Source organism: Globicephala melas, chromosome 14 (assembly GCF_963455315.2).
Source record: "Globicephala melas chromosome 14, mGloMel1.2, whole genome shotgun sequence".
NCBI classification, from domain to species: Eukaryota; Metazoa; Chordata; class Mammalia; order Artiodactyla; family Delphinidae; genus Globicephala; species Globicephala melas.
In genome coordinates this window covers 54482441-54504978 of record NC_083327.1, presented here as the reverse complement: position 1 = coordinate 54504978, position 22538 = coordinate 54482441, and the positions used below count along the sequence as shown (strand labels likewise).

Genomic DNA, 22538 nt, shown 5'->3' with positions numbered 1-22538 from the left:
CACAAAGACTTTATTTTTTTGTAAATTCTATATGTTGTGTTGATTTCATAGGTAACGAAATATCATTAGAATCATAATTATGAATCACTACAACAGATCGTCTAAAGAAAGAAATATTGACTTCCTGTACGTATCTGTTTCAAAGTTTTCACAATAACCTTTGTAGGCTTTTTTTTTTTTAATTTATTCTTGGCTGTGTTGGGTCTTCGTTGCTGCTTGCAGGCTTTCTCTAGTTGTGGCGAGAAGGGGCTACTCTTCGTTGCGGTGCACAGGCTTCTCAGTGCGTTGGCTTCTCTTGTTGTGTAGCACGGGCTCTAGGCGCATGGGCTTCAGTAGTTACAGCACACAGGCTCAGTAGTTGCAGCGCACGGGCTGTAGGGCATGCGGACTTCAGTAGTTGTGGCACGTGGGCTCAGTAGTTGTGGTGCACAGACTTAGTTGCTCCATGGCATGTGGGATCTTCCTGGACCAGGGATCGAACCTGGGTCCCCTGCATTGGCAGGCAGAGTCTTAACCACTGAGCCACCAGGGAAGTCCTCTTTGTGGGCTTATGATGGGTTTCATTTAATGGGACATATTATAGGCCCTCCCTTACTTAGCATGTCCTCTCTTCTGGGGTCTTCGCACAAAAACAGCAGATCATTTTAGTTTGACAAGGAGATAAGAGAAACCTCTATTTATTTCTTGGATAAGTTTTGCTATTTTATTTTATTTTACTTTGTTTTAAAATGAAAAATATAATAATGATACTTGCCATGACTAACAGAACCATGAAATAATTTTATGTGAACTTTCTTCAGCCAGTTCTACAGATTATAGACATAAAGAAAAAAATCTGATCCCCTAAATTTCTGGTTTTGGAGGAGGTATATTTCTCCAAAATTTCCAAATCCTAGGCTTACTAATAGTGGAAAACAGAAGAAATCACATAATGGTAAATTTGAAAATTACTGTATCATTCAATTTCCCAGATACTATTTACCATTTACCCTTGTTCTATTGAGGAAAAAAATATATATATATATTTTATATATTTATATATATATATATATATATAATTTCTATTCCCTAAAGTCAAATTCAGAAATAAGATATGAGTCAAAATAAAAATGAATGCATTGTAAATTTAAAATTGTGTATGCCTTACTTAGGGTAACACGATATTTGAATAAATAAACTTTGAATTATAATGGCAAAACTCAATAGGATTCTATTTCTCCCTCGCATAATGATTCAGGATGTTTACTCAATTGAAAGGAGGCTTTCTTCCATGGTAATTCAGGGACTTAGGATCCTTCAAACTGTGGCTCCGTCAATCTTTACAGCTTCACCATTGTATGCTCAGTACAAAAATCAAAAGAATTAGAGAGCTTAAAGAGAGACCCCCTTTTAAAGGCCTAGGACTAGAAGAGATAAGCATAACTTTATCTCACATAACTTTGGCAAAAATACAGCCCCACTGGATGGAGGATGGGAGGGACTTGGGAAAGTTCATTCTTGTCTGAGCCCCACTGATAGGGGAATCACAAAATCTGTTGAATTGCCAGTCATCTTTGCCACGTTGTCAGATACAGAAAGTAAACTCTAGGCCAAGATGATTTAGCAAACTTGAACTTCCCAGTATGTAAAGAACGAGGGATGAGATGAATGGTTAGAGTTTATTTCATTTAAAAATTATAAAATTTCTAAATTTTTGTAAGCTCTACTTTTACTAAAATTAGCTTTGGATTTAGTAAGGAGTTTTGAATTCACTGTAGGCTACAATAAAAAAGAAAAAGATGCAGAAAAGAAACAGTAAATTGGAACATAGTTAAATGAGTTACCTAGCTTCCTCACTTCCCCTAGTGATTGCGTGCCCCCACTGATGCTCAGAATTCAGAAACCGTGCTGAAAACCCTGGCAGATGTTTTTAGTTAACTCAAGTATAGACAAAATAATAATAAATAGAATATCATTAATCAAAATATTTTTACAGTTGAACATGTCTGGTTCATAGTTAACATATATTAAACTTTTTAACGTAACATTCAACTACATTTTTGATATAAAAAATTTTAAGATTTTTCTTTACACTAGCAACTGCACTAAATTTTCTTGTATTTTAGCCTTTATGCCATGATATTTTTGTGACTTCAAGTCTCCATTACTTTGGCATTTAAAAAAAATTATTTATTTATCTTAACCAAACTTGGGAAAAGTCATGCAGGGGAAAGTATAGTCTGCAGATTATACCACTTGCTTGTGTGGCTGCCCTGCCTCACTCTTAGTGTGGAAAAATACGGGGAAAAGAGTGATTCCTGACTCCTGAGACTTTGATGTGTAAGTTCTAACCAATCCCAGTCAAGGACCTCCTGTAGAAGAATTAGGGGTAGAGCAAGAGTCCAGGGATGTTAATGGAAATAACTGCTCATAAAATAAAGTAATGGGAAATAAATATGATTTTCCCAACAGAGAACTAGTAGAAGAAAAAAGAGCAGTAGCTCAAGCTCAAGTCTTCTGTATCCTCTTTCTTGTTCATTAACTGATCAATCCATTCTGACATATTTGGTCCACCCAAAATCCACAACCGTTACTACTTTTTTTCTATTTCCTAATAACATTTCATTTTATGACTATTATTTTCCTTATTTTTAAAATATATTCAACATGTCTGTTATTTAAAATTCAAACACTACAGAAAGTTATTAAATGCAAATAAAACTTATCTTCTCCATCATCATCCCTTAACCTCCATACCATGATTTCTTGCCTGATATATATACTTACATATATTTAAGTTTTGGGCCCACTTCTACAAAAATAATTATATGAACTAGTGAATATAAATAAATGAATAAATTATTTGCTAAAAACTCTGTATTTGCATAAAAGAGATTATATGAATGGAACTGTTCTATGCTATATATTTTTAACTAATCATGTATATTTTAGATATTAGCAAGTTAACAAATATTAACAGACATCATTCTCTTTAAATAATACATAACTTTCCACTGAATGGATTTATATTCTTTCCAGTTTTAAGCAATGCAAAGTGACATTTGCTGTCTACTTTCATTAATTTAATTTGTTGGAATGGTGACAGATTAAATTGCTGGGAATGAATGTATGATCAGGTATTGCCAAATGGCAGTGAAAGAGTGTGGTATAGATTATGTTCTTATCAAAATAAAGACACACACACAAAAAAACCCCACACAAACTGTTTATTAAGATTCATAATTCTGCATAGACACCAAAAATGAGTATTAGCAAACTTTAAAATTTGTAATAGTCTAATATGCAAAAAATATCACTTCACTTTTTATGGGTCTTATTCTTTTAATCACTGCTGTATCCACTATTCTCTTCAGTTACTTATGTATCTTATAAATTTGAATATGAAAGCATAACATAATTTTAAAGAGCAAAACATGTTTTATTTTAAAATGTATATGAAAACATGCTAATTTTATACTAATTGAAATTAATTTTGTTAAATTGAATTTTGTTTTAAATAATTTCATCTTTTGGGATCAAAGTTAAAATTTTACCTACAACTTTTAAATGTCTTTAAATTTTCTAGGAAAACTGTCTCTCGTTATATGGGAAAATTTAATGAAGTTACAAGAAAACTGTTTCTAGAGATTTTGGAATTCATTCTTCATTGTTTTAACTAAATACTCCTGGAAATGTATAATAAAATAAAAATCCACAATGATAAATTTTCAAGGAACAGTGTTCTCCAATAATAACTAAAATGTTAACTGTCCAGTATAGATTCTCAGTTGAATAACTGGCAAATGCTGGTAAGTTAATAAAGGTAATAAAACGCTGATTGGACTTTTGGGATATTATTCTACTTAAATTAATTTCATGAAATTTAGAGGAACAGATTTTCATGGACAGTAGTCAAGAGGCAGAATATTTTAAATGAAAATCTGAATAGTGAATTTGAATTTCTAAAATGCTTAAAAATGAACTATTGGTTTAGAATGTATTACCTGATTTAGCAATGTTCTCTCTGAAAAAATTTAAAAATTATGTTCAGAAATTTTTAGTTCATATTTTATGGGATACTTCATTTTTATGGAATACTTCAGGGTCACAGAGGGCAACATTTCTCTCCTTTAAGAAGAGATAGAGCTTCCCTGGTGGTGCAGTGGTTGAGAGTCCGCCTGCCAATATAGGGGACACAGGTTCGTGCCCCGGTCCGGGAAGATCCTACATGCTGCGGAGCGGCTAGGCCTGTGAGCTATGGCCGCTGGGCCTGCGTGTGCGGAGCCTGTGCTCCGCAACGGGAGAGGCCACAACAGTGAGAGGCCCGCGTACCGCAAAAAAAAAAAAGAATGAGGAAGAAAGTGGTCTTTTTCCCCTCCCCGCTTTTCCTTTGATTATAGAAGTGTAGCCCACTAAGTTCTCAGGGCACAGCACCCTTTTGCTAGCCTGCCTGAAAGCCTCAGAAGTGTCCTATTCTAATAAATCACTTCTTATTTATCACTTTGCCTCTCACCGAATTCTTTCTTCGCTGAGCCATAAAGAACTGGAGCTCCTTGGAGCCCCCTGAAACTGACCTACTTTGTTCCTTTACTCTGTCCCTATCACTGGGAAAACCTTTATATGAAAGCTTCATGGGGCTCTACAAGTCACCACCTCCTAGCCAGTGGATACTGTCCTACCAGAGCAACCTTGAGAAATTTGATCCTTAAGCATTCATTATCAATTGTGGACCAAAGGAGGGGAAACTTACCTAATTGCTGTACACTTGTTGTCAGTGAAAACACACACAAAAAAACCCTAACAAACTAATTATATATTCTATTTGCCAGGTCAGTTTTATGAGTTTTAAAACTTTAATTGAATGTCAGTACTTCATTTTAAAATGTTCTGGACTTTGGTTATAAATCAGCAAGACATTGCTCTAAATTTCATGAAATCGGGTTACATAGGATAACAACAGAAGAGCCATACAAGTTTATTGTCTGTTTATTAATTTCTTAGTGATTTGTGATAGCTTAATACAATTTTCTTTAGATCCTAAACATTTTAAGCGTTAATGAATTCAAAAATCAAGAATTATTAATTGAGCAAAATAATCATTGCATTAAGTTGAATTTAAAGTTAGGAATGCATGGACAAAATCCTAACAAATGAGCATAAGTCAAAAACACGAAAAACAAGAAAACTGTATGATTATGATTGTGTTAAATTTTGAAATTACTGTTGTTCAATTTGTTAGAATTGTTCATTTTAATTCATTAATCATTTCCAGAAACGTTGGATTAAAGATTGCAAGGATTGCTTCAGAAATCTCTTGAGCTAGCTTCTTTGCAACCTGTGTCTTCATTAAAATTTTCCATATAGTCAAAGATAGTGAATCTGGGAAAAATATAAAATAATTACATGTAAATTTAAATGTATATGCATTTGCTAAAATGTTTATTTTTTTTAATTCTATGTATTTTGGATACAAATATATATGTACATTACATGATAATTATACACATAAAGTGTTTTAATTTAAAATTAATTGACCAGATCTTCATACAAAAATCAGTAAGAAATATAAGCAATTAACCAGAAAACTGGGAAAAGCACACAAACACAGTCAAAGAATTGTAAATTCATGAGTGAAGTAGCACTTTCTACATTACACACAAATTATAGAAATTGCTATATGATAGTAGGTTGGAGAAAATAAGAACCTTAATTCATAGTTTTATAACAAAAATGTAAACTCCTGAAAATTTTTTTGAATACCATTTGGCAATATATGACCCATCAACTTGAATACAGTTCCTTTCTACACATTTATTGGTAAAATAATAAATTATGGCAAGAAATGTATACATAAAATGACATTGTTACATTATTGCTACCAGCTTATAATGGAAAATAATGTCCACAGTTATGGTATATTCATTAAATGAAACACTACATATCATTTAAACAGAGTGGGTTGGATCAATATGTCCTGATACAGAAAAAACTCCATGAAGATTTTTTAGTAAAAAGTATAGTGCAGAGCAGTGAGTATAATTTCATTTGTACAGACAACATAGGTTTTATTTATTCATTTATTTGCACTGTTTTAAGTATTTTTTAAAATTCAATAAATTTGCACCAAGGACTGATTTTTTAAAATTAGGTGGAAGACCAAGAGATACAAGTGAAGAAAGATGGTAAAGAAGACTTTGTTTTCATTTGATGTGTCACTTAGACTTTTTAAGTTTTAATATATTACATATACTTAAAAATAAATCAGTAAAATGTACAGCAATTAAAGTGCATTTTAACTAAAGAGAAAATAAGTTAGAGTTTTAAAAACAGTTTTTGAAAAGAAGAAATATTTTAGGTTAGATCTGTTACTGTATAAGAGGTAACAGTTTGGCAGTATCCAGAATACTTGGTCCCAGGTATACTTCTTTATTTTCCTAGGCTCTTTGGGGATAGGAGGATAATGCTTAATTTCCATTAAGAGCTATTTTCATGAACATCCTTTGCTCCTTTCCATGGAGATAAAGCATGTTACCTGATTAATGGGTGTGAGCCTTCAGTTCATGCTTTTCAATTGGCTAGAGCTAATCTACTAAAGTCCTAAGATCCAGGAATAGCTCTTTTTCTCTTTTTCCTATCTAGACTAGTGAGGAAGTGATACTAGGATACTGACCTATTCTGCAAACTTTCCTTTGGGTGCCCTTTCCCAGGTCTAGTGTAAGGGTATGTAGTAGGAAGAACATTGTTGCTGCATGCCTAAATCATATTCTTCAATTGTTTTCCAGCATTAAAGCTGAGGTTCCATTCACTCATTCCTTTGCTTGTCTCAACTGGTTTTGATTTTGCATAGGGGCAAAAAAAATGTGATCTATTGATACTGCACAATTACCAGTATTCATTCCTTGAGGGATTTAACTCATATATATAACACTAGTCATTACTTATATTGGAGGCTGCAAAAGCTAATGTCCACAGAGACTAGGAAGGTAACATAAATGTTTGAGATTAGATAAATATAGAAAATTAGTAGTGGGAGTTGTGCACTGTGCAGCTGTGCACCCAAGGATTGCTGTGTCCATGGGACGCTGTTCACTGGGGCCAGATGTTTGCAGACCTGGCCATGTGAAAACCCATGGAGGGAATTCAGGGATCCTGGAATTTCACCTTAAGATAAATCTGGGGTGGAAATAAAGAGGTAGAATAATAAAGAGAAAATGAAAAAGAAAATTAGTAGTGATGGTAGCTATAAAAACTATTTCAAGGAGAGGCAGTTCCTACTCAACTTCAGGAACTTGGTGACATGCAGAAATATGGGCCCACCATACCCTGCATTATAATGTTTTTAGGAGAGTCTCAGAAATTTAGATTCTTTTCATGAAATTTATCATTATTATATTTTCACAAATAATTTGATATTTTAAATATTTATATTTGTAGACCAAACGAAAATGCCTTGATCCATTATTGGGCCAGTGGTTTGCAAACTCTAATAATCGCCAAAATACTCTTCAATCCTAGATGTTTCCTTATTGATTTTCTCCCTGGATGATCTATCTATTGATATGTTGAAGTCCCCTAGTATTATTTTTTTGCTATTTATTTCTCCCTTCAGATCTGTTAATACGTGCTTTATATATTTAGGTCCTCCTATGTTGGGTGCATAAATATTTACAAATGTTGTATCCTCCTGTGGAATTGAACCTTTATTATTATATACTGATCCTCTTTGTCTCTTCTTACAATGTTTGTCTTAAAGTCTATTTTTTCTGATATAAGTATAGCTACCTGAGCTTTCTTTTGGTTTCCATTTGCATGGGATATCTTTTTCCAACCCTTCACTTTCAGTCTGAGTTTCCTTAAAGCTGAGGTGAGTCTCTTGTAGGCAGCATGCAGTTGGGTCTTACCTTTTATCCACTCAGCCATTCTATGTCTTTTGATTGGAGAATTTAGTCCATTGACAGTTAAAGTAATTATTGATAGGTATGGACTTATTGCCATTTTGTTCGTTGTTTCTGATTGTTTTATAACTCCTTTGTGCTTTTCTTCTTTTCTTGCTCTCTTTCTGTGTGACTGATGACTTTCTGTAGGATATGCTTAGATTCCTTTCTCTTTACCTTTTTTTGTATCTACTATAGAGTTTTGCTTTGTGGTTACCATGAGACTTAACATAAAATATGTTATATTTATAACAGTCTACTTTAAGCCTACAACTTAAGTTTGAAGACATTCTAAAGTTCTGCATTTTTACTCTCACGCCCCATCCCCCAAGTTTTATGTTCTCAGTGTCACAATTGACATCTGTTGTCTTATGTACCCATTAACAAGTAATTGTAGTTATAGTTATTTTTACTCTTTAGTCTTTTAATCTTCATACTAGATTCATAAATGATTAACCCACCACCATTACAACATTAGATTATTCTGAATTTAACTGTATTTTACCTTTATCAATAAAATCAATTTTATATGTTTTCCTGCTACTAATTAGCACCATTTTGTTTCAGCTTTAAAAAGTCCCTTTAACATTTCTTATAAGGCTGCTTCATGGTGATGAACTCCAGCTTTTGCTTTTCTTCAAAAAGCTACCTTCAATTCTGACAAACAGCTTTGCCAGGTAGAGCACTCTTGTCTGGCAGGGTTTTCTTTCAAGTGCTTTGAATATATTGTGCCACTCCCTCTGGCCTGCAAAGCTCCTGCTGAAAAACCTGCTGACAGTCTTATGGATGTTCCCTTCTACATAATAAGTTGTTTTTCTTCTGTTATTTTTAAGAGTCTCTCCTTGTCTTTAACTTTTGAATAATTTAATTATAATGTGTCTTGGTGTGGGTCTCCTTAGGTTCATTTTATTTGGAACTTAAGCTATCTTTACTCTGTTTAATTTTTTTTTTTTTTTTTTTTTTGGTCACACTGGGATCTTAGTTCTCCGACCAGGCGTCGAATCCATGCCCCCAGCAGTTCAGTGGAAGCACAGAGTCCTAACCACTGGACCACCAGGGAATTCCATGCTTCTTTAGTTGGATGAATTTCACGGCCTTGTCTTTGAGTTCGTTGATCCTTTCTTCCACTTCAACAGTCTGTGGCTGAGCCCCTCTATTGAATTTTTTAGTTCAGCTATTGTATTCTTCAGCTCTGCGATTTCTATCTGGTATCTTCTCTGCGTCAAATTTTTTTACTTTTACTTTTTTACTTTACAATGTTCATGCATTGTTCTCCTGACCCCAGTGAGCATTTCATGACCCATATTTTGAACTCTTTATCAGGTAATCACTTACCTCTGTTTCATTAGGGTTTTCTTCTGAGGTGTTATCTTGTTCTTTCATTTGGAACATATTCCTTTTTTCTTCACATTTCTTGACTTTCTGTTTTGATTTCTATGCATTGTATAAAACAGCCATCCCTCCCTGTCTTGAAGGAGTGGCCTTGTATAGGACATGAAATTTATCATTTAACCCTGACCCAGTTCTTGGTTGTTTCTCAATCTTTGTGATTGTCTAAGCAGTTTTTTTTGTGTGTGCTTAGTGTCTTCCAGTAATTGAGGGTGTGCCAAGACCTGTCAGTGTCCCAAAGGGGAGGATCTCAGGTAGCACCTAGATGTAGGCTTATTGTAAGCTGGATCCTCAGGCAATAGCTTTTGTTTGTTACAGTCCTGTGGAACCCATGAACTTAAACTCTGCTGGAGACTGCAGCCAGGTACTCAAGGGGTATCCCCTAGCATGGCAGCTGTAAAAAAGTGGGGCACCAAATGTGTGCACAATTTCCTTTCCAGGATATACCAGCAATCTGGAGAGAGACAGAGGAAGAGCGTGAATATGGCACCAATGGGATTCCAGTCTCTGGAGAATATTGTAGCCAGCCCCTTGATGTGCATTAAATTACAAGACTGCCGTTCAGTCTGCAGCTATGAAGATAAGCAAATAGGCCTCTTTCATGGAGAGACTGGGCCCATTTCAGTCTGCTGCCTCTGCTTTGGGCTCTGAGGGGCTTGCCACAGTGAGTTTGCACAAACCCTTTGAGAAGTATCTCTCGTTTACTTTAGCCTCCTGGGTCTCATGGATGCCATCCCTGTTGCCTTTCAAAGCTAGATGTTTTGGCGGCCCGTCTCTCAGGTGGAGGTCTTAAAAGCTGAGATGGCAGATCCAAACCCTTCACTACTCAGGGAGAATCTGGGAGTTGTAAGATCCCTCCGAGGCATGTGTCACTGTGCCGGGGTGGGGGTGGGGGGGTTTATAGCACAGATCCTCCTGCCTGTTTCAATGTGGGATTTTTTTTCTCATTCGCCTGATGTGTAGGAGTCACTCAGCTAGTTTCTGGATTCTTTCCAGAAGGAATTGTTTTGTATGTAGCCCTAGATTAGGTGTGTCTATTGAAAGAGGTAAGCTCAGGAGCCTCCTATGTTGCTATCTGAATCGAAGCTTTTGAGATGCCCAAGCTCATTTTCTCCCACTTCTTCATGCATCACACTTCAGCAAACAGTTGTCCCCATTCAAAGAAAGGAGGATGAGGCAATGACCTTCTTGGTCAGGATGGGGGCAGTGAAGGGGTCAGCTGGCCTCAGCCTTGAAACGTAAAGTTTAATAAGTTTTTAAAGCACTTTGAATTTCATTACCTTGAATCTAGCTTCTGACAGTTTTGAACCTTCACTCAGTCTTCATTGTTTATTTTCAATATCACCCATGAAAAAAACAAAAAACCTATGCAAGCTTTCTTTTCTTACTACTTATTTATTACCTAATATTATTTCTCAGCTTTAATATGAGTTCTCTAGTGTTAGAATATGTGTAGTCAAGGATTAAAAGCTGTTGCCACTGAAGATGGAGAGGTTGTTGAGAATTTTACATAACTAGAAATAAAAAAACTCCTCCATGCCAATTCTTATCATCAGTGAAAATGTTCAAGAGCTAACTTGAGGCCTGAAAAGTTTGATTTTACTTATTTATTCAAATGAATTTAACTCAGGTTCCTTGTGAAGAACATCATAAAATACTTCTGGAGACTAAAAAGTGTTAAATGATACTTTGAAACTATTTTTGTGAATGTAAATATGTATTTCTATTGAATTAATTTAAAATGTTCATTTTTAAATGGCACTATTTGTTTTTTAATTATGCTTTGCTTTTAATATATGTTTTCCCTATCCTCTGCTTATTTGGAAATTCCAAGGCCTTTGGCACTGTTCCTGAAGTCTGAGTGTCAGTGGGAATGTGGAGAGTGGTTGGCCATGAGAATAATGGATAGATAATAGTAAATGCCTTATTATGTGATATCTAAACAATTATGCTATAAAAGTTTTTTTTTAAATCAGTAGTTTTCAATATTTAATCACCAATTTTTTTCTTGTGAGAGTAACTCAAAACCACATATTAAATCCAAAGCTAAATTTAAATAAAATTGAATCTTTTAATAAAATATTGTAGTATGGGCCTTCCAAGCTTTCAAGGGCTTTCAACTCTTGACTCATTTCTTTACCCTTTACATGTTAACAGGTAAGAGCCAGCTTATACCATCCAGGCCTAGAATGCAATTATACTATGTAATAATTTGGCAAAGATGGCTAGGCGACTCCTAAAATTCATGCATCTCCTTTCATGGTGTAGATTTGTCACACAACAGTGGTTCCTGGGCAACAATTTAATTCCTTAGCCCCCTTTGTGTCCAGATATGGGACAATGTGACTATTTCATAGCAATAGAGTATGAGATGTAGTGAGAGAAATATCCAGGCTTTCTCCAACACTATAGTGTCTTTCTGCTGGTGAAATGTGAATAATGTAGAGGCCAGGGGCTGGAAGAACCACAGATGTAAGGATGTTCAGTCTGCTACTCATTGTGTGAAGGAAAGCTGCCACGGACTGAGAACACTGCCCTGGAACCATTTCTGGAGCAAGAAAAGACTTCAGTTGTATGAAGCCCCTAAGACATTTGGGTTTTTTACTCTACTTAATGCAAATAAGAGTTCAAAAACTTATAGTTTAATGTTTTCTTTGCTTTTATGTCTTTTAAATCTTTCAGATTCACTTTGTTGTTTTTAAAATACTAATATTTTAATTATGTTTTAAGTTTGGTTCACTGCATAAAAGCATGTCTGGAAAATTAGGATGATGTAGTGAGTCAAACTTGCAATTAAAGATTTCTTCCGGTTTTCACTCTGCTAGGAAACCCTACAATTGAGGGGCTGAAGCAGAATACTTCTGCCATGACTAGTAAGGCTGGATGGAGGGAACTCACATAAGTCAGTTTGCTAGTTTTCTCATTAATCACGGCAGGTTTTCTTTTTTTTTTTTTTTTTTCTAAATCTGAGAGTGATATTAAGGATTTTCTTTAAAAAAAAATACTATAACAACAACAACAAAAAAGAATATATCTGTGTTTGTAGATGAATAAAGTACACGAAGTAGTCTGGTAGCTTCATGGGTAAATAAGGACCTGTATGGTCAGGCCCCATAAGATGGCTGCTCTCTTGCTGTCTGTATATGCCTTACTCCACCCGGCACTGCCTTACCCTTAATTTATGTGCATGATTGCCTCCCCCTCCTAAGCTGAAACTTTAATCAGTAGCTACCTTCGTGATCAGCTCAACCCTCAGCTAATGATTGTTCTAGTCCTCGGACCAAACGGCTCCAGTATGTTGGGTACTCAACAGGAAACAGTGGCCCATGCGAGTTTCTAACCCAAAGAGCTGAGGGGAGGCATATTCCAACAATCCCCCTGGAAACCAAGGAGCCCTTCTGATGTCACGTCCCTTATAACTGATAGCCTCCTCCTCCCCTGTGTAGCGAAGGTTGTTACTGTGTCCTGCCGGCTATTGGCTGTACCACCGTGGGGCGTCGCTCCAGGCCCTTTGCCTCTGACTTTGTAAGATTTCCTGTCTGGTAAATGGCTGAAGTCTCTGTAGCTGACATGGCTGGGCTGTTGCAAGGATTGCAGGACTGTGGGGTGCAGTCTAACAGGACCCATAAGAAGGGACAAGCCATGAATGCAAGGACCAAAATGTGTGTAATGGATACCCTTAAGAAACCATGACTTTCTTTCAGAGTATGTGCTTTAACAACATATATCTCTGATAATCATCATTTCTTCCTTTATCTATTCAACACAATATTGATTTTCTTTAAGGTATTGTTTATAAGGCGTTTACCTGTAGCGTTATCCACTTGGTGAAGAAGATTTAGACCAAGCAGGACTGTGTTCTGAAAGTCAGTAAAGTCACTGATGAAGGGGGCTTTATCCCCATCAACAAGCACTCGTGGTGGCAGGCCCTTCTGGAACCCAGATACTTGAATAAAGGTTGTAGGAAAGCTGGCTGCAGCTAAATAGTCCAAAGCCACACACCAATCTCTTCCAAAATCTGCTTCTGGTTTAGAATAATATTCTAACCTAAAAGACAAGTGGAAACATGTACAATTATAATTACTCCACTCAGAATTTCAGCCTCGTCATTTTCTAGGAAAGATCACCTTCTGCCAACAAACTAAGAATATAGTTTTTAGTTTTAGAATTTGATGGCTTGAGTGCCTGCCTTTGAAGATATAACTAGTTAAAATTTTAAATTTGGAAAGGACCATCCCATCAGTTGTTTATATTTTATTTTGAGTTTTTTATCTCTATTAACCAGATACCTTATACGTTGGGAATCATATAACCAGGTGTTAGACTATGACTAAATAGTAGAAATGTGCAGATAAAAATAAAAGTTTCCAAGGTAAAATCTCTGCTAGACTCAGACAGCCTTAGTAAAACTGTTGATTTCCTAGCGTCAGGAGACCCCTAAAACACTGAGCACCCTAGAGAGACAGATGTCTGATTTTCTGGTCTGATTCTCTGAATACATGGGTTTTATTCTAGTGGAGGAAATCTTCCGGGAAACCAAACTCTCACCTATTTGGGGAACAAGTTATTACAGTGGAAAGGTTAGGGTGTAGTAATTAGTTTTATAACTATATAATTCATGGCTCCTGTCCCCACCCACTGCTGAACAACTTGCAGGTTTTGAACGAAGTTGTTCCCCCTGAAACACTGTCTACTCCCTGCTTTGCTCACCAGCTACATTCTCTTTTAAGTCTCATCATAGGTGTCACCTCCTTCACAAAGTTTGCCATCCCACCTGAGGTGGAATCAACTATTTCCTACTCCACTATATTCCCAAAGCACTATACTACTCATATATTTAAAAGTTTGTTTTCTCTTTAGATTATATTCAATTTTCTAGTAATTAGGTTATATCCTAATTTTTCTGTTTCCAAAGTACATATGTAGGGTCTATTAAACAGAAAACATTTGCATCATGTTTGTCAATGTTAAGCAAATCATGACATAGCCCAGAGAAGAAACCTTGCTGTGTTTCATTCACATGCACACAGGCTCCTCCCTGCCTCTAACACCCAGAAGTGGAAGACTGCATACAGTGGACTCTTAATGAGAGAAGAGTTTGGTTTGGATTCACAGTTGACTATTTTTAGTCACATCACAGCTGATTATGAAGTAAGGATTAAAGGAAATGTGAATTCATACGGATTTTGACCAATAGCCACATGTCCCTAGTAACAATGGGTTAAACAAATTGCAGGGGAGTCAGCAACACTAGGAAAGGGGGAAAGGGATGTGGGCACCAGATCAAGACACAGAGGCCATAGGAGCACAAGTGAAATTCAATGGAAGCCTTTCACATTATTCTATTGAATGTGCTATTGAACAATTGAACCAATAAGTCAGTTAAAATATGTCCAAGCAAAAAGAAAAATACACCTTAAAAGGCTCATTTTAATTTAAAATATATTTTAAAACATAAAATATATACATGTACCAGCCAATCTGCGGATCCAGGACCACAGTTTTATTTAAGTATATGTAGACTACACAGGGTTCAGTATTGTCTCATGTAAAGAAACAACTAGTGTTTATTTTTACCTAAAGAAAGTAACTCATGAGGTTTTAAGGAAGTTCCCAGGCTGTACAGATTGTAAACATGGCCTCAATTCTTCAATACTCTCTATGTCCCTGTTCTTTGGCTTGTCATTTTCCAGTGCCCCTTCCCCAGATACACACTACCATGTATAAAATAGATAAATAAGGATGTACTGTATAGCACAGGGGACTATATTCAATATCTTGTAATAAACTATAATGGAAAAGCATAAAAAATAATATAGATACATATGTATGTATATGTACATATACATGTATATAAGTATATATATATTTATATACATATATTATAAAACCAAATTACCTTGCTGTATACCTAAAACTAACACAATATTGTCAATCAACTATACTTCAATTAAAAATTAAATATTAGCCTACTTGACACAGCATAAGCTTAAAATGCATTTTCACACTTGGTTTCTCTCTCTTGCTATTCTGTCATCACAGTGAAGAACACCCAGGCTTGCCTGATGGAGAACGAGAGACAAGTGGAGCAGAGCTGAGCTTTCCCACTCGCCCCTGTGGGGCCGGTAAAAATCAGCCAACATGACATGAGCTCAGGAAAGATCCGCAGAGCTGCCCGGCTAAACCTCAGGCACGTGAGCAATCAACACTTACTGTCATATGACGCTGAGGGTTAATGGCTGTTGATTGTGCCTCACATTCGTGTGAGAAAAACTGGATGCAATACAGGGCCTCACATCTAATTAACTGCAGAGTCAGGACTGAAACCCTAGCAACTTGGCTTTAAAGTTCATGTTCTTTACAACTGCCCTCTACTGCCTCTTGTGATGATGATAGTTAAGCATGATGCATAGATAGATTTAATCCCCCAAATTACCCTATGTAGTATGTACTGTTATTATTACAAGTTCAAAGTTGAGAAAACTGAGTTTATCACTGTTTGGATTGCCCAATTTAATACCTAGTTGTTGAAACCAATAGGTAAAGAAGGACATATGCTGTGAATCTGCTAATCGGGTGATTTATTTACCTTACTGGATGATGGAGTTCATGAGACAGACAACAACCAGTGGAATATGAGGTACCCAACATTCTTGCGTGGATTTGCAAATTTGCTTGTATAATGCCAATGAGCCCTGATTTTGGTTGTTGTTGTTGTTCCTGTTTTATACTATACCCAAATTTCTAGCCCATACTTCACTCTTGGGGATTGACTCCACCCCCTAAGTAGTGTCTGTAATCATTGATTTTATGCACCAACTTGACTGGGCCACAGGGTGCCCAGATATTTGGTCAAACATTATTTTGGGTATTTCTGTGAGGGGATTTTTGGAAGATATTACCATATAAATCTGTAGACAGAGTAAAGCAGCTTGCCCTCTATAATGTGGATAAGCTTCCTCCAATCAGTTGAAAGCCTGACTAGAACAAAAATTAATCTTTCAGTGAGTAAGAGAGAATTCTCTTGGCTGATGGCCTTCAGACTGAGACATAGGCTCTTCCTGGTTCTATAGCAGCTGCAGCCTTTTTACTTGAACTGGACGTTGGCTTTGCAAATTATAAATTTGCCACCCTCCATAGTCATAGGAGCCAGTTCCTTACAAAAAATCTATATCTATCTATCATCTATCTATAAATCTATCATCTCCTATTGGGTCTGTCTCTGTGGAAAACACTAACTAATACAGTGCTATTCACATCTTAACACAAATCATTCTTACACTCTCAAATCTAGGTGTATAATACTTCTAAGTGTACCTGTGGAGTGGCTTGATAATCTTCTAGGCTATTTAGTATGCAAACCCTGATGCTACTGAATTTTCTTCCCCAAGTATGTAGCTACCATATTATGTGCCTATGATTAAAAAAAAACAGTGATAATTTCTTTTCTTTTTTTTTTAATAGAGAGAAATTTGTTGTATGTTTTTTTGGTTGGTTGGTTGGTTAGGTGGTGGTTGGTTGGTTGGTTGGTACAAGATTTTTTTTCTCAAATTTTTGCCCCTTCTTCACAAAACAATTTTTAAGCCTGATCATACTAAAATAATCACACATCATCATTAAAATCCCCAATGATTAAATATAACATATAATAGGAAGATTTATATTAGAAAACGAATAAAAAGGCATAAGTAAGATGAAAAATTATTTGCCGTATTAAGTAGAAATAACTTGGGATCCATTCTTACCTATCTTCAAAAATTTTGTAAGCATCTTTCAAGGATGAGAGATGTGCATCCCACAAGTACTTCAACAAGTCATCAAAGCTACTAGAAGGTGACTGCAAACGCTATAGTAAAGAGAAGAAATGTATTCATATTTGAGCAACTATAACAATTCTCTACAATTTAATTTTGTTCACGTTTACAATTTAGCAATATTCTACATGACAGGAAAATTTTGTTTCTATGGATTAATTTGTGTAAGCCATTAGTGACTAACACTCTGTAAAGACTATAATAATTATCTATTATTAGTAGTAATATTGAGTGCATCTATAAGAGATGAACTGCATGTGTTTTCCCGAAAGTCAGCATTTTATACTGACCTAGAGAACTTTACTTTTTGATTAGCAGTTGTTTTTCTGCTACCATAGTTGAAATTACCACAAAAGTTTAACATTAAGAAAAGGGGGAAGTTACCAGAATATTTAATTTAATCACATCTTTAAAAATGAACTAATAATCTATAGAACTAGTAAATCTATCTTTTAGCATTGATTTTGGTTCATGAGTGTGCTTAACCAATGTATTTTATTTTGGTCACTGAATATTTGGTTTTGATTGCCACGTAATTGTTTAGATATACCTATTTGTGACCGATTATCAAATCACTTAAAATAAGTTAATTGACTATTCTAAAACCAACTCCATAATCATATTTCTCCCAAGTGTTATTGCTCAGTTGACTTGAAGGTTCAATTTACCAGAATAATCCTTTCATTCAGTGAGATATCCTATGTGCTCTCACATTTATGTATGGCTTATTTAGTGTGAGAAAGTGGATAGATTTTCTGTTAATGCTGCATTGGTTCAGAGGGTGTAAATGACATGTAATGCCCTCCTGTAATGTAATGACATTAATATAGCTGGCATAAAATTTTACATTTTTATAGCATATAATGCACACAAAAACCTAAACAGAAAGCATTATACAAAAAAAAAGAAAAGAAATTACCTTACCACCTCCTAAGAGAATAAATTATAAAACTTAATAAAGGCACCTTGTAAAGGGCATTCCACTTCTTCATTGTCTTAGGAAAGGATGACTGACAACTAGAAATATTAAGACAAAACTTTGTCTGGTCCTTGGGTGGTGGCAAAAGCAGGACTTGATCTGATGATATCCCCATTATGCCAGAATCAACCGCAGCAAGGAAGGGTAGTGCACATAGAAAGTAATTTATATCTGTAATTGCAAAGTACTTGTTATTACCACAAGCACTAATAAATGTGATAGAGGATATTTTAAAGTAATCTGTAAACCATTAAGCAAAAACTCACAGATCCAGGAACATGAAAAAAAGTCACTGCAAAATATTGAAAATCTCCCTAAGGATCCTATACATAACTTTAACATGTTTCTGTTAATAACCCTACAATTAGAAATGAATATGGGTTAAAATAGTTGACTACAATATTTTAAAACAAAAAGTAATTTTCATGAATTTGGTACCATTCATTTTTCAAAGCATTATGTAAAAATGAAAGAAAGATATCTACTTGTGCAAAGAATGATACAACACCTCTAGCTGGGGTTTTACCATGAAATGTGATTTTTTCCCTAAATTATCTTAATATGGTTATAGTATTGATATTTTGTATTTTATTTAACCAAGTTTAATGTGCAACCATGACATCACAAAGTCTTTGTCTTACATTAGCTCTTTAAAGCAAAAATGTTGGGTAAGTGTTGGCAATAGATCTTTGGATAATTAAATTAACACTGAATTAAGATTTTTAAAATTTCTCTCTAAATGGAACCTATTCCAGCAAATTTAGACATCATGATATAGTTGACTGTAAAGCTTGTTGTACTGATTCCCACTGGTGATGCAGAACATTTTTCATCATAGACATGTATTTTGAATGCAGTCCTACGCCCCAGGGTAGCAGGCTTATACTCCAAACTATGGAGTCCATGTGAGACAAAAGAAGCCTGAATTCTAGATCCGTAGTCATGACTATTTGTGAGTCTGAAAAGACTCCATTGGTATCCTATGAGAAAAATAGGTAAAGGTGTATATGATGTGTGTCACTGCAAGAAAGTGAAATTTAATGTGACCTTGTTTCTAATTATTGGGAAATATCTCTAAGAAAGTGAGTGTAAATTAATTTCACTACTAAAATACAAAATAAAGCTAAAGAATTAGAAACTACCTTCTAATTATTTTAGTATTAAATATCTGACAGAGGCCTTAGATTACTGATTGATAGAACAATTTGTGGTAGATTAATCTCTGACATTTTTATGAGTTTCAAAGTTAAACACATTTTATCTGAGCAAAATGAGAAGAAAGCATTATTTTCTTGTCCTCTCCTTTCTCATCCTTCCTTGTCCTTGGAGACCCTCTGGCTAGTGGGACCTCCCATCTAACTGCCAATGCTGGTCGTTCAAAGGCCATCGTCCTTTGCTGTTCCTCAATTCAGTCCCCATGTGAAATATGTCCTAAGGAATCATTATTAAAATTGTGGCCATAAATCCTAGAATGTGACATAAAGGCCACAAGGTACATGATGAAGTAAATTCCTTTTTACAGAGGAATAGTGCTGTTTTTGTTTTGTCTCTGTCCCTCAGATTTTAGGTTGAATATTTTCTTTGCGGGAAGGTTATTACCTATTTTTCTATTAAATGAACATACCAGCCCACCAGCTGTCCACAGAGATGCACAAACGATCTCCATATTCATAGCCACAGTCTGTCCTTCGGCTGGGATCAACTAATCTTCCTAGAAGAGAGAGGATGCACGGATTATTTATTATGCACATTTTGAAGCTGGTAATAACTGTTTCTTACCTAGGCGCAGTTTGTTTGCAAAGATGCACAAACATTTCTCTTTTGATGACTTGTGTTTATCTTCCTATCACTCTTTACCCTTCATTTCCCATCTCAGAACCAATTTCTATTCCTTGATCTAACATCACCACAGTATTCCACTTTTGGATTATCTGTTTTGAATATTATTTGCTTTTGTAATTATTCTCCTTTTCCTAACGTAATCCTTCTCAAAGCAATGATTGATAAAGAACTTGTTAATGCTGTTAACCTGCATGAATATTACAAGTGTGAGTTTTCCTAATTGATTATTCCTCAGACTGCACAGGCACGTGAGCGTGCACACACACCTGCACTCAGTCACGTATACCTATGCCATGCTATTTCCAGGCTCTTTTCTGTAGCTTAATTTTCCATATTATTAAATCAGAATAGAATTTCTGGTGGTGGACCTAGGCATTGATATTTTTAAAAACTAGGTATTTCTTTTCAACGTGCAGCTACATGCGAGAACCTCTGCTTTTGTTCATTCTTTTATTCCCTAGTAGATTTTGTTTCTTTTTCCACAGTGAAATTCTGTCCACATTTCAAATCTCAGTTCAAATGCATTTTTTTCTTCTGATTACTCCAGCTGACTCCACTGTGTCCCTTGTTTTGCACTTTAATTTTTAACAAAGCGTTGTTATTTATTGTTCTCTGTTTAATTTCTAATACCTTTCCTGTTTCAATTGTGTTGTAAGGTCTTTGACGGCAGGGAAACTGTCTGCAATACTTACTTACCTGCACCCCACAGCTGCTTTTAGAAAATGCTGGAGACGTATAAGCCCATCATTGGATGAGTTTAGTCAGGCTTGATCATAATATGTGAATGTAATGAAAGAATAAGAAAAGCATTCAGCCTCCATCTACCGCTGGCCCCCAAGGCCCCGGAGTCTGGCATGCCTCCCATGGTGGACTACGTGCTAATAATTTCTCCTGGATCTCTATCTTTTGGACTCTGAGGAAAGCCAGATAAATAGGAGTTGGTTTGAGTCTCAAGACATCACCTGACAAAGGTGCATGAATTGGCAACTTCGGTAGCTCCTGTATGTGACTCTCCCTCAGATCTTAGATAAACCTTAATCTTCTCTCTATATTTTTTCCATCAGAACAGAACAAAATTCCTTATTGGTGGTGTTATCAGTATGGAGTGAAGGAAGCACCCACTCTGTTTCATGAGCTTCTCCGTCAGCCAAAATATCTTATCATTTGGAGTCTTTGGCCCAAACATATCTTCTAACTAAACACTAGAATGTATTTTATTTTTGAAAGGAATCAATCTTTTGCAGAGAAACATCCTCATGAACAAGGTGCCACTCCTGTTCTCTCCATCTCCATATATAGGTTATCATAGTTAGAACTTTACAAAATTCAAACTAATTTGACATCACCTTCTGCTTTTAGTCCATATCTCCATGACTGTTTTCTTCATCCCAGTGCTTAGAATAGAGTCTGGCACCTAGTAGGACTTCAATAAATATTTGTAGAATGGCCAATAGGTTGGATATGAAGTCTTTTTTGTGTTTGGCAACTATGCCATATGCCCCATTGCAGTTTCTAGTCAAATCAGGCAACACAGAAAGATTGATGGAGGAGAAGGAGAAGCAGTAGAAAAATAATGGTTATGAGGGGAAAAGAGGAAAAAGAAAAGAATCAATTTTCAAAGACATGCTTTGGTGTATACAGAGTTCCACTTCCCAATTACAACATGGTTAGATTGGAAGATCATTAGAATAAAAACAAGGGTCATTCTTACCTGTAGTATATTGCCAGCCATGCTGTAAAGGTAATCCCCATAAAAAATTTTGTTCATTATCTGGTGCAAATTTTTCAAAATAACTGGCTGTTTTGTTCATGAGGATTTTATACATCCCCATTCTCTTAGAGTATACCCAGGGATCAATAACATACTTTCCATTCTCCACCCTGTAGTCACTGAACTGACCAGGACTCTCATTCCACAGGGGGGGATACAGATCTGAGAGACTGAAAGCTCCTGCTAAAGAAACAGAAATGCAACCAACTAGTGCACAGGCCCAAGGAGGAAGGAAAGCCATCACTCCCGAGCTGGGGGTGGAGATTGTGGCAGAGCTTTTATTGGGAAGTGGAGGAAGGAGTCATGGTATTTGCTTACATCCTAGCATATCAAATCTCTGTTCTTTTTCCCAGAGATCACAGTCCTTCCCTGGGAAAGTCTTACCAGTGAAAACAGGTTGCTTCCCCAGGTAAAGAGAACAAACTAGACGATACCAGAAGAGAGAGGGAAGGGAAGGGGGGCAGTTGGAGGTAGGGAATTAAGAGATACAAACTACTATGTATAAAATAAATAATCAACAAGATCATATTATACAGCACAATATACATATAGCTATTATTTTGTAATAAATTTAAAGTGAGTATAATCTATAAAAATGTTGAATCACTATGTTGTATACCTGAAACTAATATAACATTGTACATCAACTATACTTCAATTTAAAAAAAGGAAATGAAGCAAATCGGGGGCTTCCCTTGTTTAATAACATCATCAATATATTATTCACATGACAGTTGAAAAAAGCTGTTGAAAATTTTAATGTTGAATGAGTCAATATTTTAAACACTTTTAGGAAACTGCTACTGTATTTACATTGTCCTTTAATGCCT

At 35.7% G+C, this 22538-nt stretch overlaps 1 protein-coding gene across 1 annotated transcript; it reads right to left on the bottom strand.

Moving 5' to 3' along the window:
• Positions 1-5224: 5224 nt before the first annotated feature.
• On the bottom strand, positions 5225-21949 carry C14H6orf58 (chromosome 14 C6orf58 homolog). The gene is made up of 6 exons (XM_060283516.1): positions 21649-21949; positions 19720-19806; positions 18082-18266; positions 17048-17148; positions 13111-13349; positions 5225-5358 (listed from the first exon to the last, which is right to left on the bottom strand). Exons 1-6 carry the CDS (start codon positions 21947-21949, stop codon positions 5225-5227), a joined length of 1047 nt encoding a protein of 348 aa, XP_060139499.1.
• Positions 21950-22538: the final 589 nt, after the last annotated feature.